This window comes from Erpetoichthys calabaricus, chromosome 11, assembly GCF_900747795.2.
Source record: "Erpetoichthys calabaricus chromosome 11, fErpCal1.3, whole genome shotgun sequence".
NCBI classification, from domain to species: Eukaryota; Metazoa; Chordata; class Cladistia; order Polypteriformes; family Polypteridae; genus Erpetoichthys; species Erpetoichthys calabaricus.
In genome coordinates, this window is record NC_041404.2 from 64768939 (window position 1) to 64789340 (window position 20402).

The window sequence follows — 20402 nt, forward strand, 5'->3', positions numbered from 1 at the left end:
ATTTCAGTTTTGTTGCAATTTAAAGTTCTGCTCCATCCAGGTTTTTATTTTACTGAGGCAAGTTGAGAGCTGAGAAAGCTCTGATGAAGTTTTGTTTCTAACATCCATATTACTAAACGAGAATGGTAAACCGGATATGGACGCAGGGTCGTGCCCGTGGACGCAAAAGACATAGTGCGCAAGCGCCACACAAAGCCCCCCCCCCCATAGTGAAACGGGAGAGACTACGCACGTGTGCAGGCACTACACAAAGCCCCCCCCCCCCCCACCGCAACAGAGCAAAACGGGAGAAACTACGAACCGTCGGAGTAGGAAACAAAGTAAAACCTCATAAAGAGGATAAAGAACAGGGACAAACACATGAAGAGCAGGTTACAGAACAAAGCCCCCCTCCCCAGAGTACAACGACAGAGACTACGAACCGTCTGACATGCCACAAGCAGGATAAAGCAAGGTCAGAAATAAAACACAGAGTAGGAAACAAAGTAAAACTTCATAAAGGGATTAAAGAAACAAAGCACACCCCCCCCCCCCCCCCCCCTCCAAGTGAAACGGGTAGAGACTACGCACGTGCGCAGACACCACACAAAGCACCCCCCCCCCGCACCAGAGCAAAACGGGAGAGACTATGAACCGTCAGAGTAGGAAACAAAGTAAAACGTCATAAAGAGGTTAAAGAACAGGGACAAACACAGAGAGCAGGTTACAAAACAAAGCCTCCCTCCCCACAGTAAAACGAGAGAGACTACGAACCGTCTGACATGCCGCAAGCAGGATAAAGCGAGGTCAGAAATAAAACACAGAGTAGGAAACAAAATAAAACTTCATAAAGAGATTAAAGAACAGGGACGAACACATGGAGAGCGGGTTACAGATGATGAAACCTGGAATGCAACAGCTACAAAAAAAACCTAGGCACTAAACACATGCACACCGAGATACAGAATATAAAGGCAGAACCAACGACAGTTAAACGTCCACACCACACAGTGAATACGGACCCTGAAGGTTCAGGCGCCTACATTGGGCGTCACAAAGCCCAGTAAAGTACAAAAGGCAAATGCGCCTACACAGCATGGTAAGAACCAACATAATACGGAATGCGCAGGCGTGGCCGCCATATTTTGAGTGGCACTAATGCGTAGATCTAATGAACGTGGACTCCTACAACGCGCGTCTCAAACTGCATAAGCAAAGCAGGCACGGGTTCAACACGACACAGCTCGAGTGACCGAGATACAAACACGCGCCTGCCTGGATATAATTAATGAACACAAGTGCCTACAACGTGCGTCTGAAATGACGCAAACCAGGCAGAGACTCCTCCAAAAAGAAACAGCTCGACTAAACGATATACGAAGTGAAACGGGAAACACTACAGAGTCCGCAGTGCTCCACAATACACCGCATAATAGTTCGGAAAGAGCTTCGTATTAACAGTGGAGAGACCCACAGTGACACAGGCGAACGCTCCGTATTAAACATACGTCATCCTCACACATCCAATCTATACGGCATAGGTCAATCACATTACAGTTATGCATTATTAACAGTACGATAAACATCACAGTATCGCAAACAAATGAAACTTATTACTCGAAAAAGGGAAAATATAATCAGGTACGTACGGGGCTCCGTGTTAACAGTGGAGAGCCCCACAGTGACACGGGTGAGCTCTCCGTATTAAACGTGCGTCATCCTCACACGTGGCTACCCAGCGGGCACGGGTTCAAAACACCGGGGGTAGGCGAGCGAAGCGAGCAGGGGGCGGAGCCCCCTTATGTTGACCTGGATCTGCTGTTGTCAAGACTAACAAACTCCTGCCTATCAGTCAGATAGGATTTAAACCACTGGAGAGCAGTGCAAGAAACAGCCGGAACGTTCTCCACTGTGGGCAGTAGAATGTCATGTCAAAAGCTGTACTGAGGTCTAACAGAATTAATATGCTGGTTTGTCCAGCGTCTGCTGCCATAAGCAAATTATTGGTTACCTGAAGCAGGGTAGTTTCACAACTGTTCTGCACTCTGAACCCAGACTGAAAGGGTTCTGTCACATTATTAGAAGTTAAGTATTTGGTGAGTTAGGAGACTACAACACACTCAAGAAAAGGTAAGTGAAAAACAGGCTGAAAATTGTTAAGACTGTCAGCATCAAGACCAGACTTTTTGTTAAACAGAAACTGCCGATTTTCCTCACCTCGTACCCTCCACCGTGCTGGAAAAAATACTGCTCAATTTCAAGGAATTAAACACCATTTCCTCATTATATAAAATCCTATTAGAGCCCCTACCTTTCAAAGATCCAAGAGGACATTGGGAAGAAGATCTCTTAATCAATATATCAGAAAAGGAGTGGAAGGCAGCAAAGCAGAGAATTCACTCGAGCTCCATATGCACAAAGCATAGAATTATTCAACTAAAAATTATATATCGAGCTCATCTGTCTCGCTAAAAACTGTCCAAAATGTTTCCAGGGCAAGATCCAACCTGCGAACGCTGCAACCAAGCTCCTGCCTCACTGGGTCACATGTTCTGGGTCTGCACCAAATTAACATCATTTTGGACCAAAATTTTTAAGTGCCTCTCAGACAGCCTTGGAATCACAATTCCTCCTAACCCATTAACAGCTGTGTTCGGTGTTCTTCCAGACGGACTTAAAGTGGAGAAGGACAAGCAAACGGTGATTGCATTCACTGCACTTTTGGCGCGCAGACTTATTCTGTTAAATTGGAAGAATCCTAACTCTCCTCTGATAAGTCAGTGGGAAACCGATGTTTTATATTGTTTGAAATTGGAAAAAATCAAATTCTCAGTTAGAGGATCTGTACAAAATTTATTCAAAACCTGGCAGGATCTAATCAATATTATTTTAGAATAAGAGAAATAACTATTATCGCATTTAATTCCCTTCTCCATTACTTATTTACTTATATATATTTCTCCCTTTCTTTTGTTTATTGTTGCCTTATTAAAAGCCCTAAGCAATTCTCCTTTGGCTTAGCTCTCCTTCTCAGGGGTGGGGTTTGATTTGTCTTCAATTTTGTTTTGTTATAAATTGATCTATTTGTATGGAATGATTACAATAAAAATTAATAAATAAAAAAAAAAGACCAGACTTTTTTAACAATGGGGTTATAGAAGTTATTTTAAAAGTGGTGAAAATTTCAGAAAAGGAGTTGGATGGAGTGGGAAGACAGGAAAAGATGTAATGGATGATGGATATATATTAGTTGAATCATTTAGATCTTTAATTCTATTACGGAAAAAGTGGAGGAATCTTTCACCGACTTCAGTAGAGGAGGTAATTGGGCTAGAAGGTTGAAGGTTGCAGGTTGAACTTCAGAGAACAAAACCCTCTTGTTATAATGACCACTTTGTATTATTCTGCCTTAATGTGTGTTTTTTGCTGCAGTTAGTGCATCCATGTAAGCCCTCTGATGGTCAGAGAAAGCCTGGATATGCATAGTGAGTCCAGTCTTACATGACATTCTCTCAAGGTACGGTAATTCTGATTTATACTGTAGAGCTGAACGCTTAAAGAAAACCTCCTTAAGCTTTAGCTTTTATGCTAGTGTCAAATGAAGAGCTTGAACATAGTAGTCAACAAGAGTAGCGTTGATAGAATAGGGGAAGACAGAAAAATATCAGAAATGGATCCAGAAAGGTCTCTTAAACAAATTTGACGTTTATAGGTAAGAGGAGGAAGAGGTAATGAGACGGTGAAAAGTACTACTTTAAAGTCTTCCTTAATAATTTAATAAATTAAACTACAAGAAATCGAACCCTTTACCTCTTGAGAAACTGCATGAGAAAGAGGACCTAAGAATTAGAATCATAGTAAAGTTATTTTTATTTCCTTAAATAATAAAATATGTTTAGACGGGGTATTCCCCTAATAATTTCTATTTATTCTCTTTGAATTGAGCTATTTCCCGCTTGCCTAATTGCAAACTATGGATTATATGAGTTTTATAAAACTTGATTTGTTGTTAAATGTGCATTAGGACAAGACAATGTACACTGTGCAGCTTGTCAACGCTGTATGATGTGGCACAGCGGATCAAGTACTGCAGCGTTGCGCTGTGTGACGTCATCAGCCCACCGCCCTGTCCCGTCGTCCGCTGCCGTGCTGCGGGTCTCTGTGCTCACCCAGTGGACAAGGCATTAGCGGGGGAGTGAACGGCTTTGTATAAAAAAGCACATAACCGAACGAAGAAACGTTTGCTCCGTAAGTATACTGGCGATAATGTTTTAAAGATAGATGTGCGTACCTGACGGTGCTGTAATAACGGCTTTTTTTAGCAGCCAGCTTTGCTAGAACCTAAAAAAAGTTCCGTTATCAGCGTCGCGAGTTATTTGCCTTAACATAGCTTCTGCAGCAAGTCTTCCAATGCGCGGTGTTTCAGTTTTAAGAAATTATTAACCTCAGAAATAGAATGCCAGAGACACCTTCGATAATTTTAAAGCCTCCTTTGCTGATAATCACCTGCGGCTCAGCACGATGACGGTTAAGATTCACTTAGCTTAATCGCATTTAATTTACGTGAAATGGACGTGACAGTCCAGAAACTATCCCTTTTGGTTTTTATTGTATGTACTTTATTTTCAAGACGAGTTTAGTGGATTTTTTTTTTTTACTTTAAATCATTACGCAGTTGAAATATGTCATGTTGTAATAAGTTAAAATATAAACGGATGACTCCGGCCCAAAACACATATCCAGTACTAAGTAGACACACTGTCATAACCGATCAACACTAGGTAGTAGTCACTAAGGTACCTTGTTAGGATATTTCAGAATACGACTAAGTTGAGTCGACTGCATTTCTTAACAGATAGATATTTAAATATCGTTGTTGATTTTGTTTTATTTGATCTACTTTCCTTGACCTTCGGCAGGGCTGCAGATTATCTGCAATGCTGGATGTTTCAGAATGTAAAATCTGTAACAGAGTTTACAGTCAGTCACCAGTTTTTTCAAAATCCAGGGAATGTGAAACCTGTTTTAGGGCTAATAATGGTTAATGACATCTCTATAGAGATCCCAGAGTTTAGAATTCTGGAAAACTGCCTAATCCTCTATGAGCTGTATGTTACATTGTTTATATTACTTTTGGGTAATGGAAACTTTTACAGCATTCTGTAGTATGACTCATTTATAAAGGACATCCATTCACTATTTCACAAAGTCTTGCTAGGAGGCCTGTCACAGATTAAATGTGTGCACAGGTGCAAAGGGGTTTGTTTTTGTTTCAAATGTAAAGCATCTTAAGAGCAACCAAATACTCTGTGTTATTCAGAAGCTATGAGAAAGATCTTTTTCTCTCAAAGTTTTGTATAGCTTTCTTTACATGTAATGCTGCCAAAAAGGCATCATCAAAAATGTAGTTAATCAAATATACAATACTTACAGCAGACAGTCTGCTCTTTAGTCATCAATGAAATAAGATGGCTGTTTAATATAGAATTAAGGACAGGCAAACATTCCTATAATGATATATTTTAAATAGCTTTAATAAAATATAGTGGATGAGTGTAATAAATTCAATTGTAATATTACCAGTTAGTATAACAACATTTTTTGTGCTCTTTTCATGCTTTTAAAGGTGAATGCAAAGGGTTGTTTAAAATGCCTATTATAACTTGAAAGCACATTTAGATAGTACTCTGTTCTTTTAGCTTGCAAGAGTTTACAGTGTATTTTTAGCAATGGAGGTTTTAGAAGAGCCGGTATAATACGCAGGATTGTGTTATACATTAAAAAAATTCCCACTGACTGCAAAAATATTATATTGCATATTATTTCCTGGATGTTTTAATGTTAAAATTTATACTTCAAACAAGCCTGGTAATTAAATCAATTTCCAAGGCCGTAGTAATTTAATATTATGTTATAAACTTCTGTCTTGGCACATCTGTACTGCAGTATGTCTTGCCAGTGACACTGCAGCAGATTATTGAACTGCATAACCAGGCCCCTAAGCTTGCACACTATACCTCCAACTGAGGATTCCTCACTTTTTTATGTTCAGGATAGTGTCCAGAAAATCCCTTGTTACCCTTCATTGAAGGATGGAATTAGAGTATAGCTTTAGCATCTGCAGTGCTGGTCATCATGTCTGCATCTTCACAGTGACAAGGTACAAAAGTGGACCAAAATGACAGGATTTTCTTTTGTATGTCCATTTTAAAAGTTAAATCTTCAGAGTGGTTCACTGTTACTCCGATATACTTAGGCAGAGGAAGATGCATATTTAAAACCACTGCCATGCCAGCAGAAACATTGCTGTGAAGAACAGCAAAGTATACAGTATATACATGTAATTTCAAACCTTAATTCAGTTCAGAGTCCTTATCAGGGACCAGGGTCTTTCCTCCCAGAGCTGTACGCAAGGTGGGGAACAATCCTAGACATAGCACTAGTTTATTGCAAGTATGTAAGTGTATGTATGTGTACAGTATATACAGCATATGTATGTGTGTGGGTCCCATCTCTCCTCCTGCCAGATGTGGCCCAGCACATAAACATGACTTAGGATGTTCGTAAAATGTATGCCTTGTATGTACATTAAATACATATTATGTTGGTGAAGTACAAAAAAGTACATTATTTCACTACAATAATTATTCCCTAAATGTGCAGATTCATAGTTTACATATATTATTTTAAATACAGTCAGTTCTTATTACTCTGATAATTTCTTTTTCTAGGTAGCTGTCTTATCTGATCACATTTATTTACCGTCAAACTATGGCAGCTAAAGGAAAAGTAAGTAATCCTAATTATATTTTTAACCTCATATATATATACAGTATATATATATATATATATACTGTATGTGCATGTCTTAAAATATAGAGACACAGTTCTTTTGCATTATTCATTGTTTGTATAAATTTTTACGCAAGTTATAATAAAGCCGTATTAGTGTTATGTATATTTAGTGTAATTGTTTAATTTGATTTTCTCAAACATCAGATGTCAGTGCAAGCTGAGTATTTATAAAAGAATTGAAGGGTTAGTCTTTAGCTCTTTGTGGTTCAGTGCTGCTACCCCACACAGACGAGAGCAATGTTATCAGGCTGGGCTGAAGGTATTTTCATGGGTTTTTCCATTCCACAGCTGGGCTGATCATTATTGGGTTAGACGTGACACAGACCTGTCATAGGACATAGGATTCTGCACATGCTTGTGGGATTAGTCAACTGTCTTTTAACTGTAGTATGACTCGATCCAATTATATCTGTGCTCAGCCCATTTGCAAGTGCCTTAATGAAAGAGATGTTTGCTGCACAGTAATGCAAGTATTTAAGACAGTGTGCACAAACAAAACCTTAAGTACACACAGGTGTATTGAGACTTCACTGTGATAAATACTTATTTTGACACTGGTATCTGTGTTGCGATATCATCTGCAACAAGGACAAGAAAAGCTTAGTACTGGATGATGGAGTGTTTCCAAACTTTTACCTATTTCAACACTTACTTTTTATTTGCCAGTTTCATATATGTTTTTTCTTTGAAACACTATCTCTAATGTCAGTACCCAACATTATTATTTCAGTGTTTCAGATGACTCTGGTATTTGGTGTGCATTTAAGAAAGTAATCAACAGTGGACCTGTAAGGCATCTATTTCTCAAATAACAAAGTCTAATGTGCTTATCCTGTTTGTTCAGTTGCGCATCTGGGCCTTCTGTTTCTTTACCTATTCTGGTTAACTTGAGTTTGCCCACTTCTGTCAAGACAGTAGTGGATATCTTTGTATAAAATCTTTGGTTTCTTGACAGCCTGTCACAAGCAAAGTTGCATTGCAGTGCAGCAGTCTATTAGCGCTGTGAAGATGCTGTCTGTTGTTACCTGTTCTGCCTTTGTCCAGTCTGATAGCGGCCACAGGACATCATATCTTTGATTGCTGGTACAACAAATAATTCTGAGCAGGCATCAACCACAGTTCCAACTGTGAATATCGCTGCTCTTGTGAAAAGAATGGAGATTAAATGGCACCAATTCAGAGGGGGAAAGGCAAGTTTGTTGTACCACGTGAACGTCACTGAGAGAATAAAACAGAATAATAAAAAAAAGCGCTAACTTTTACAAGTAGCCAAAATTTACAGCAGGTGTTACAGACTCAAATCAAAAGTATGTTTTTATTATAATAATAATAATAATAGCACCTCACTTCTCAAAACACAGAGCACTGGGACTCAAACCAGCAACCTTTCGGTTATAAAGCAGCAGTTCTTACCTCTGCACCATCCAAGAATACATATTAACTTTCTTTCGATTGACATTTGAGCTTGGGTTTGTAAGTTATTGACAGCAACATGTAAATTGAATTTTTTTTTTTTTTTACTTTGGTTATATTCTTGAATAAAAGCGCATGTGTTTATTTGATATTTGGACTAAAGTCTTTGAAAATTATGACACTTCATGTCATTATTAGTATAACATAAAAAAAGTTTCTGCTTTAGATATGTGTTCAACATTTCTTGCCTTGCATTTCCTTTCATCCTACACTTGCCCATATCTTTGTAGACATGGAACACATATGAAATGCATGTGTTCCAAATAACGATATACTGTATTATTTACCCAATACAACTCCAGGCACCTCACATGCAAATAAAGAAGCCTTGAGCTGGGAGAACATTTTGCCCGAGTTAAACTCCGTCGAGGGGGGGAATAGGACATTAGGCTGCTTGTGCTGATCGACACATTTACAAAACAAAAGACACTGACGGAGAGGTGCAAAGGAATTTAAGGTGGCCCAGGATTATGAGTTTTTTGGTAAGCTTCAGGGATTCTAGTGTTAGAAGTGAAGAAAATGGCAGTTGGAACTTGATATCATGTGCCTCATGTAATGTCTGTACTTTGGGAGCTGATGCTGTTACATATTGTTCCAGTTATTTATTGGAGTGCCCAACTTTCTTATAGCAAGCATGTTTAATTTATGTTCAAAATGTCTGCCTCTTCTGGAAGAAACAGGAGACCAACTAAAGTATCTTTAATGAAAAAAAGATGTTGTTAGTTTTTACTCATGGGTGGCAGTGGTTTTAGCACAAATACTGGAATTATAGCTATAACACAATCTAGCAATTGAACAGTCATAATATGATAAAAACAGACATCATGGTAGAGAGAACTAATTAATGAATTTGTAATTCTTAAACAACTGTTTTTGTTATTTTTTGAAATGAGCCTTTCCTTAATTTTTCAGTAAAGTTTGTCCAAAAAGTTACTGCCTCCCCATGTTTTAAATTATATAACATCTGACATGTCTTCAATTGCTGGATCTGCAACATCACCAGAGTCTGGAAAGAGTCCATAGATGCAAAGCACAATAATGAAATTAAATGATGTCATCAACAGAATGACACAAAAATTCTAAACAATAAATAAAAATAAAAAACACATAAAATAATATTTGAAAACCCCCAAAGTCAATCAAAACAACTATAGGGATCAACCCTAGACTGGATGTCAATCCAGCACGGGTTGTACATGAACATAATCAAATACTCACAATCAACAGGGGAATTTAGTGTTTCTGACCCACCTAAATGTGTGTCTGTCCACCGTAGTAGGCAAAAGGAATTTCTGGAGAAAGCATTTGGAGACAAAATAAAGATTCCATACAAAATACAACCCAGACATGGAGACGAGGAGTAAATGCTCTGACTTGGCAACTAAGATACATACTCTTAAAATAGGCTCAGGGTCACCAAGTAAGTCAATGGTTTAGACCTAAATATTGGGCTAAATAGAGGTAGCACTGCCTTCTGTCTCATTGCTGTGCCATTTTAAGCTACTGTGTAAATTTAATTACGTTTGTTTTTTTTTGGCATGTTTCTAGAATAGTAATATCATAATTTACCGTTCACTAATAATGAGTCTAAAAAATGTCATTTTTATTAGTTTAACTTTGTTCTATGCAGTATGTCTAGCATGTCTACAGAATTTCAATTTCTGCTACATCAGTTTTGTGTTTGCTATAATGGATAGTGTATTTAGAAGTGCTCAATATCCATTATAATCAATAAAAGCATTTTGATTTAGTTAGGTAGGCAGGTAAAGGATGTGTGTATTGGTTTATCTGTTTAGTCTGCAGTTGACTTAAATGGAACAATATCTAATTTCTGAGCCTGTTTAATCAATTGCTGACTCTCTCCAGCATGAGTAAGCAAGATATTTCCTCTGTAAAGTTGGATGTCAGCCATTACAAGAAACACTGCCTTAAAGAAGGGCAAAAATGCTCTTACTGATGGAATAAACCAGGAACCGAAATTGACATATACTGTATATGGAAACAGAGTAAATGATTTTTAGACATTGGGGGACCTTGACATAGGAAAAATACATTTAGAAAATGTAACATGGCCTGTACTGCTTTCTTCTTTTAGCTATTTCAGATTCTGCCAATGCCTGAGTAAATCATCTTAGTACAGTATGTATAGGACATTATTTGAATCAGTTGTGATAAAGCAGGCGGAGCTTGTTAGCATTGAAGGATAATAAATTTTACTGAAATACATTAATTTGTAAGTGTCGACAAAGAAAAAAGTATGTATGACATTCAATACAGAACAAATAATAATCACTTGTCTGCACACTTCTACACTCACCAATGATTCTTAATAATAGTTACACCAGGGTCATTGCCAGCACCATGTATTAGATGCTCCTAAATTAATAAGTGAACTGTGTCAAAACTATACAGAGATGTAAATGGTGACGATGAAAAAGGGTCCAAAACTCATAATCATCTTCTACTCTGGATCTTCATCTTATAGACCTAATTTTAATATTTTTTTATTAAAAAGAGCAGTATAGTGGTATACATGAACCATTTTTTCTTAATCTGTCAAGTGTCCTACTTTGTAGCCTACTATACATGAACTATTTCTGTTTTGTCCACATATTAAGAACCTTTATAAAGCCCAAAGTTTCATATGCAAAGAACCCTTACCAGAATGAAGTGGTTCTTTTTCAAGCAAATGTTCCACAAGGATCCACACGCAACCCAAAAAAGTATCACTAAGAATCATTATAGCTCATTTTACTTTTTGATTATTAATTTTTATTAATTGAGGGACAGGCATGAAACATATATCAGTTTTCCAGGATACTGTAAACACTCTATTCAACCTGCATTACAAATTATGATTTTGTGATGGTGGTAATCTAAAAGAAGTATAATGCCACCTGTGATGAGTAGGAGGGAATAAAAAAGTTATTTGGTGAATGGAAAACTCTGTCTGGAGTGAATCTAGGGATTCTTGGAAAAAAGTTAATAAAGTAAATCAGCAGTAGCTAATTGTCAGAAGAAAACTTTATATGAAGGAGCTAGTCAAAAATGTTTGTCATACTTTAAAAAGATAATGGTTGTAGCATGCGGCCGACGCCTCCACGCTGGGAGGACCGGGGGAGAAAGCATGGCCAGAGCGTTACCTCCCCCGGGACGCTAGATGGCAACCCCCCTGGGTTGCAGCGGTGCCTCAGACTCCCACAGGGCTGCATGGGAGTTGGAGTGTGGTGCAGCCCTGTTGGGACCCACAGGCACCGCTACACCTGGAAGTGCTGCCGGAAACGAGTAATCAAGCACCTGGAACACTTTCGGGTGCATTATAAAAAGAGCCAGCAGCCACTACTCAAAGAGCGACAAAGCTTGACCCGAGGAGTGAAGGAGAAGAAGGCAAAGAATAAAAGAAGAGACTTGCGGTATTGTGCTGTGCTAGTGCCCGGGACTGTGTTATACTTGTGGGGAACGGGGAAGGCGTTTCCCACAAGGGAAAAATAAAAATAAAACTTATGTGCCGTGAACTTGTGTCCCACACGTGTCTGTGTTGGGTTAAGCTGGCGGTGCCCGCCTGGTGGGCCACAATGGTAATAAAAAATTATCTGGGAATAGGACTGTTGTTGAATAGAAGCAAATTAGACTGTCAGGATTAAAAAATATATATATTTGTTTTACACTGAGTAATTCCTGCCCATGAAGACTATATGAAGCATTCATTTGGGAACCTTGAATTTATGAACATATTTTCAAAATACTGTTAATTAAATTAATGAAATGTCTGTCATTGATAAATATGTGCTAGGCAGTAACAATATATTGTGAAGAGACGTTTAATAGCGTCAAGAGAGAAGACATCCATTTTTGATGTTATTGGGAAAGTAGAGCTTAGAAAGTGAGGAAAGAACAGAGTTGTCATTGGATTTTTACTCAGTTTTTGGGATGACCAGTACATTTGATATGGTGCAACTCTTTCATATAATATTGGACCAGATTACTTAAATACTGATCCATCAGTGGTAGATGTTTTTTCCATAACATAGTATAATCAGTCTTAAATAAGACAGAGGTTTTGAGTCTTTAACTGAATGATGGTATCAAGTCATCATTCCTCTTAAAGTTTCCATTTCACTCTTTATGTTTCCCTCTCATCTGTAAGAATTAATCCATAACACCCAAGTATAAAATTGCAGGTTCTTGATGTGCGCATAAGAAAGCCTAGATGCCTTGAACCTGTGTACTTTGGTGTCCAAGCGTACTTTTAAATTTACAACCATGATATTTTATTAGATATTATGGTGAGGTCCCCAATGGCTGTTGGATTGTCAGGGAGAAAATGAATGAGTGATGTCTGTGCGAATGGAAAGGTGCCAGCCAGTTTATTTAAAGATTGCCCCGGAAGTGGGAATGGAAGTAAAATGGGTCTGGCAGAAGACCAAAGTAAATCTTCCAAACCAATAAATGGCAGAAAGAGTTTCCTACTGGGAATATTTATGGGCCACAATGTTCATTATGAAGGGTCCCTTTAAAAGTAAATCTGGCTCAGAACCTGCAGCGATACCTGGAGCTGCAGAGGGACCTTTGATAAAAACGGCCAGGCCCTAGAAGTGATTCTGAGGACTGTTCCAGAAATAACTCCAGCCACTCCCTGCCAGTGACCTATTGAGTCTAGTAGGTTGAGTTGAGCCAGGCCAAGATTGGCTGGCAAGAGAAGCGAGACACGAATAGAAAAAAGAGACAGTGTGTGTGAATGTGTTACTTGCACGGTACTTTGAAGTATGTAAGGGGGTGAGCCAATCCTGGTAAACAGGAATCAGAATTTGCTGAGACAGGCCCCGAGGGTCATCATGATTATTATTTTTTACTGATATTTTTATTGTCCACCTTCACTTTTTTTCTGCTCTACCTATTTAATCAACAAATTATATATATTTTAACGTCCTTACTCTGACATTGAGTTAAGAAATCTGCTATGAGAGCCACACCTTGTTTCAAGTTAAAACAAGCGATCTAAAGCAAGTGAAAATGGCTATAATTTTTCTACCCTGGCCAGACAAAATATATGAGTATATCAAAAGATTAACATCCAAAAGGATTAAGGTGTTACTTATAGCAGATTCATCCACAAACAGGCCATTACGTACTCTAACAAGAGCTGCCTCTTTATTAATGGTTCTGAGCCTGCAGTATGTGTGCTGTGGTGGTATATGAGGAACACAAAAATAAAACGTTGGCAGCTGCAAGGGAAGGCAGAGAGACAGAGAGAGAGTGAGAGACCCACTGTGTATGAGAGAGACAGAAAGACAAGCTGTTGCATTTATGAGTATACTCAAGAAACACATTTTCAAGGCAAAAAAAAAAAATCAGAATTACAAATACTTTTATCTGTTTATCGAATTGGTTCAGAAATAAAAAAACAAATACCTGATTCATGCTATATGTGAAAGTGATGATGTGACTAACCAGCTGTCAGTTGCAGCTGTTTTAACTTGTAGCATTGCAAGTTTGAATGAGAGGTATAAAATGATGGCTTGGTTAATCTCCTTTTAATAAATGTAGCACCATAAATAGCTCTGATAAATGAATGGAGGCTTTGCATTCATTCAGTGATTGTAAGGAACCATCGGAATACCCCTTATGTTCACTCTAAAATAAAATGTAGTCAGTTTTTCAAAATGTGTCTAGAAATTTGTATGCATCAGCTCATAAAACTTTGAAGCAAAAGACAAATCTCTAATGATACAACATGCCATGGATTAACTCAAATGCATTCTCTCAGAGATGTGCAGTTAGCAAAACTGCTTGACCAGATTATGCACTTCCTGAAATTGAATCAACAAATATTTACATTTATGTTGTATGTTTTGTTTTGGAAATCAAACATACATTTTTATAAAAACTAAAATTTGCCAAACATGGTGAAAGCACAGATGACGCATATTTGAATAGTATGCAGCAAAATAGGATGCTACCTCCTGGAATTATTGCTGCCCAGTTTAGTGTACATGCACAAGTAATAGCAAAGTTTGATCGTTTATGTGAGGCAGCTTGAAAACATCACAACAAAGGCTGTTTTACAGGAATTCTGAATTAATAATCTTACAATAACAAGGTAAAGTTGTGATAAATCAGGAGCCTGTGACATCTAAGTTAAATTGATTTAAATAGTGTGATGGACAGCCGGCGTTTCAGTCCGGCCTGAACGTCCCTCAACAAAAGAAGACAGCCTTTTTAGGACACTACATCCCCCGGGACGCTAGATGGCAGCACCCCTGGATGGAAATGGTTCCTCTGATTCCCTCAGGGCAGCATGGGACATGGAGTCCGTCTCTTCAGCCCTGTTGGGTGCCGTGGGTGCCGCCAGGGGGAGCTCACCAAGAACTCGGGGACTTCTACGATTACGCTAGCCCGCAGTACTTCCAGGACAATTGATAAAGGAAGATGTGGTGTTGACCCAGAGAAGAAATACTTCCGGGTTATAGACTTTAAAAGGACTGTGGGAAACCTCAGCAGACGGAGCCGGAGTTGGGTGGGATTCTTGGGGACTTTTACGATTACGCTAGCCCGCAGTACTTCCGGGACAATTGATAAAGGAAGATGTGGTGTTGACCCGGAGAAAAAATACTTCCGGGTCATAGACTTTAAAAGGACTGTGGGAAACCTCAGCAGATGGAGCCGGAGTTGGGTGGGAGTGTGACGGAGCAGCTGGGAGTTGGAGGATTGTGTGATTTATTACTATTGATTATTGTATTTATCTGTTATTGCAAGAATTGAGGAGTGTGCGGTGCTTTGTGCACTTTATAGAAAATTATTAAAGAAATTATTCTTGGTGCTTTTAAAAGTGTGTCTTGGACGTCTGTCTGGTTGGTTCAAGGGGCGCTATATATAGGGGCGCTTAATCCCACAATAGTAAACATCCATTAAACATTTCTCTTCTTTAGTGTTATTAACCAGCTAATGACTCCTTCAGACAGAATTTCTAGGCACAGCCAGGGTGTTGAGGGGGTCAGGCTTGGTGGACTCAGGATTGGGTCACTGCTTTTTGCAGATGATGTTGTCCTGTTTGCTTCATCAGGCCGTGATCTTCAGCTCTCTCTGGATCGGTTCGCAGCTGAGTGTGAAGCGGCTGGGATGGGAATCAGCACCTCCAAATCCGAGACCATGGTCCTCAGCCGGAAAAGGGTGGAGTGCCCTCTCAGGGTTGGGAGCGAGATCCTGCCCCAAGTGGAGGAGTTCAAGTATCTCGGGGTCTTGTTCACGAGTGAGGGAAGAATGGAGCGTGAGATCGACAGGCGGATCGGTGTGGCGTCCGCAGTGATGCGGGCTCTGCATCGGTCTGTCGTGGTGAAAAAGGAGCTGAGCCATAAGGCAAAGCTCTCAATTTACCAGTCGATCTATGTTCCTACCCTCACCTATGGTCATGAGCTATGGGTAGTGACCGAAAGAACGAGATCGCGAATACAAGCGGCTGAAATGAGTTTTCTCCGCAGGGTGTCTGGGCTCTCCCTTAAAGATAGGATGAGAAGCTCAATCATCCGGGAGGGGCTCAGAGTAGAGCCGCTGCCCCTCCGCATCGAGAGGAGTCAGATGAGGTGGCTCGGGCATCTGATCAGGATGCCTCCTGGACGCCTCCCTGGTGAGGTGTTCCGGGCACATCCAACCGGGAGGAGGCCCCGGGGAAGACCCAGGACACGCTGGAGGGACTATGTATCCCGGCTGGCCTGGGAACGCCTTGGGATTCCCCCGGAAGAGCTAGAAGAAGTGGCTGGGGAGAGGGAAGTCTGGGCATCTCTGCTCAAGCTGCTGCCCCCGCGACCCGACCTCGGATAAGCGGAAGAGGATGGATGGATGGATGGATGGACTCCTTCATACACTCTCTCAACAAAAAAAGCCTGACAAAGCTATTTTCTGATAAACTTGATTTGAAAAATGTGCTGTTATAAAAGCTTTTTTTAGAGTTTGTGTAAATGAAAATATCCTGAATTATTTTAGTATTCACTAATTTACTGGTGAATGACAACAATGTTTTAACTTTTGAGTATTGGTTTTTGGCAGGGTTTATTTTTCAGTTAATAAATAGAAACTGTATACAAATACATTTAGTATATATACTTGTTAAGATAAATTAGGTAGTTCAAAATAATTACATCATCTATACTAATAAAAGGCAAAGTCCTCACTGACTGACTCATCACTAATTCTCCAACTTCCCGTGTAGGTAGAATGCTGAAATTTGGCAGGCTCATTCCTTACAGCTTACTTACAAAAGTTAGGCAGGTTTCATTTCGAAATTCTACACGTAATGGTCATAACTGGAACCTGTTTTTTGTCGATATACTCTAATGGAGGAGGCGGAGTCACGTATCGCGTCATCACGCCTCCTACGTAATCATGTGAACTAAAAACAAGGAAGAGATTTACAGCATGAGTCAAACGCAGGAACGAAGGTAAATGACGTTAATTTTTGAGTGTCTTTTAATACTGTGTAAGAATACATATTAACACATGTGCAATTAAACGTGTGCATTTACGGGGTGATTTCTCAGGCTTAAAAGCTCGCCTTTTATTAAAAAGGTGAATGCAAACTGTTTTCATTCTGAAGGGCACAAACCACGTTAGATTTCATGCTCAAGAGTAAGCTCAGCACACAGCTTGGTCATATTACAACCGGAAGGGCAAACTGACAACATGGTATACAAAGAGATCCTTAAGAAATAATTATTGATTCATTTTCCCTCAGTTTAAAAAGGTTTACTTTTCTTCTTAATAAAAATTTTAAAGCAGTACTTCGCCGCTGCGAAGCGCGGGTATTTTGATATATATCAAAATATATCGCGTCATCACGCCTCCCATGTAAGCACGTGAACTGACCCGCTGCCGTTTGCAATGCCATATTCGCGAGATACAAGTTTAATGAGAAGACATGAGGTATAAACGACAGTTTGGATCACTTTGTGACAGAGTTAAAATTGCTGTAGCGAGAAACTTTTAACTGCCGGGTCTTAGCTAACATTAAATAAACCCGTGGACATCGCAACATCACAAAAGAGAGTGGCTCACTTGAAGTGACTGAACGCAGCAGGAGTGATCACTTCAATGAATCAAACCTGTTCAAAAAACACATTTCACAATTGATAAGGTACGAAAACAATATGAAACCGATTGCGGATTTGCGTACAGCCACTGAAACTTTGTGACGGCACGAGACTTGAGGTCACGTGTCTGCAAAAGAACCTCATTCAGGCAACTATTTTTACTGGCGGTGGCTCAGGGGAGAGAGTTTTTATTCCTCGCATCCCCGTTATACCCTCTGAGCTCCCATTTCAATTCAAACGCCTCCAATTTCCACTAAGGCTCTGCTTAGCAATGACAATTAATAAGTCTCAGGGACAGACCCTACAAAAGGTTGGCATTGATTTGAGGCAGGACTGCTTTTCACATGGCCAACTGTACATTGCATGCTCAACAGTAAGCTCAGCACACAGCTTGGTCATATTACAACCAGAGGGGAGAACTGACAAGTGCTATACAAAGAGATCCATAACAAATAATTATTGATTCATTTTCCCTCAGTTTAAAAAGGTTTACTTTTCTTCTTAATAAAAATTTTAAAGCAGTACTTCGCCACTGCGAAGCGCGGGTATTTCGATATATATCAAAATATATTGCGTCATCACACCTCCCATGTAAGCACGTGAACTGACCCGCTGCCGTTTGCAATGCCATATTCGCGAGATACAAGTTTAATGAGAAGACACGAGGTATAAACGACAGTTTTGATCACTTTGTGACAGAGTTAAAATTGCTGTCGTGAGAAACTTTTAACTGCTGGGTCTTAGCTAACATTAAATAAACCCGTGGACATCGCAACATCACACAAGAGAGCGGCTCACGTGAAGTGACTGAACGCAGCAGGAGTGATCACTTCGATGAATCAAACCTGTTCAAAAAACACATTACACAATTGGTAACGTGCGAAAACAATATGAAACCGATTGTGGATTTGCGTATAGCCACTGAAACTTTGTGACAGCACGAGACTTCAGGTCACATGTCTGCAAAAGAACCTCATTGAGGCAACTATTTTTACTGGCGGTGGCTCAGGGGAGAGAGTTTTTATTCCTCGCATCCCCGTTATACCCTCTGATCTCCCATTTCAATTCAAACGCCTCCAGTTTCCACTAATGCTCTGCTTCGCAATGACAATTAATAAGTCTCAGGGACAGACCCTACAAAAGGTTGACATTGATTTGATATATATATATATATATATATGTAGATATGTATATATATATATATATATATATATATATATATATATATATATATATATATATATATATATATATATATATATATATATATATATATATATGTCAATGTATGTATATATGTATGTCTAGATATATGTAGATATGTATATATATATGTGTATATATATATATATGTAGATATGTAAATATATATGTGTATATATATGTGTGTGTGTATGTATGTATGTATGTGTGTATATATACTGTATATGTATGTGTATGTATGTATGTGTATATGTATATATGTATATGTATGTGTATATATATATGTGTGATATGTGTATATATATATACATATACACATCTACATATATATATATATATATATATATATATATATATATATATATGTAGATGTGTATATGTATATATATATGTATATTTACCCCATTTTTACCAACATGTGGATTTTGCAACTCGAGGAACCAATATATTGGATCATGTCTACACCAACATTAAAGGAGCATTCAAAGCATCCCCACGTCCCCATCTTGGCTCATCAGACCACATCTCTATTATGCTAATCCCAGCATATAGACCTGTGCTCATCAGATCAAAACCATCACTCAAACAGGTGAGAGTTTGGCCAGAAGAAGCCATGAATGCACTACAGGATTGTTTTGAGTGCACTGACTGGTCTGTGTTCAGTGAGGCAGCTACCACAGATCAAAGGATAGACATAAATGAATATGCAGAGGCTGTGTTTGGCTACATAAACAAGTGCATGGAGGATGTCTGCGTCACCAAAAACATCATTGTCAGGGCAAATGATAAACCGTGGGTGACTGCTGAGGTGCGAGTTTTGCTGAAAGAGAGAAACTGTGCTTTTAAATCTGGAGATATAGCTGCCCTTAGAACAGCAAGAGCCAACCTAAATAAAGCTGTTAGAAGAGCTAAAAGGGCTCATGGAAAGAAAATAGAGAGTCATTTTCAAGATCACAGGAACAGCAGAAGATTGTGGCAGGGGATTAAATCTGTGACAGATTACAAAACAGTTTCTTACCCCTGTGATGATAGCTTCAACTTCCTGAATGACCTAAATAAGTACTTTGGACGGTTTGAAGCATTGAATGATACATCACCAGTGAAGGCCACCACTCATCCTGATGAGAAGGCACTGTGTCTGGAACCGGATGATGTTCTACGGACTTTGAGGAGAATTAATCCAAGGAAAGCTGCGGGACCAGACCAGATACCAGGTTGTGTACTCAAAGGATGTGCGGAGCAGCTGACACATGTCCTTACGGATATATTTAACATCTCTCTGTGTCAAGCTGTTGTGCCATCTTGCTTTAAAACCTCAGAAATCATCCCAGTTCCGAAAAAACCCATAGTCACAACCATGAATGACTATCGCCCTGTAGCCTTAACATCAATAGTGATGAAATGTTTCGAGAGGCTGATCAAGGACCACATTACTTCTGTCCTACCCTCCTCTTTTGACCCACTCCAATTCGCCTACCGCTCCAACCGTGCCACAGAGGATGCCATATCTATTGCACTCCATTTTTCATTGGAACATCTGGAGAATAGAGACGCTATGGTCCGCATGTTGTTTGTTGATTTTAGTTCGGCTTTTAATACCATCATCCCTCAGAATTTGATCAGCAAACTGGGCCCATTGGGACTGGGCATACCTCTGCAAAACTGGATATTGGACTTTCTAATGGATAGGCTACAGTACGTACGGGTAGGAAAGAATAAATCAGATACCATCTCCTTGAGCACAGGTTCTCCACAGGGGTGTGTTCTAAGTCCCCTCCTCTTCACGCTCATGACCCACGATTGTTGTGC

At 39.3% G+C, this 20402-nt stretch overlaps 1 protein-coding gene across 3 annotated transcripts in view; it reads left to right on the forward strand.

Annotated features, from left to right (window-relative positions):
* Window positions 1-4073: 4073 nt before the first annotated feature.
* The window catches only part of anxa6 (annexin A6), a 108444-nt gene continuing 92115 nt past the window's right edge, over window positions 4074-20402 (forward strand). For 2 of the 3 annotated variants that reach the window (XM_028813222.2, XM_028813224.2), the window contains exons 1-2: window positions 4074-4227; window positions 6711-6768. In XM_028813222.2, the coding sequence (XP_028669055.1) occupies window positions 6751-6768 (18 nt within the window). In that variant the 5' untranslated portion in view covers window positions 4074-4227; window positions 6711-6750. The remainder of the gene's footprint in view (window positions 4228-6710; window positions 6769-20402) is intronic. The other variant, XM_051933991.1, reaches the window with a different exon arrangement.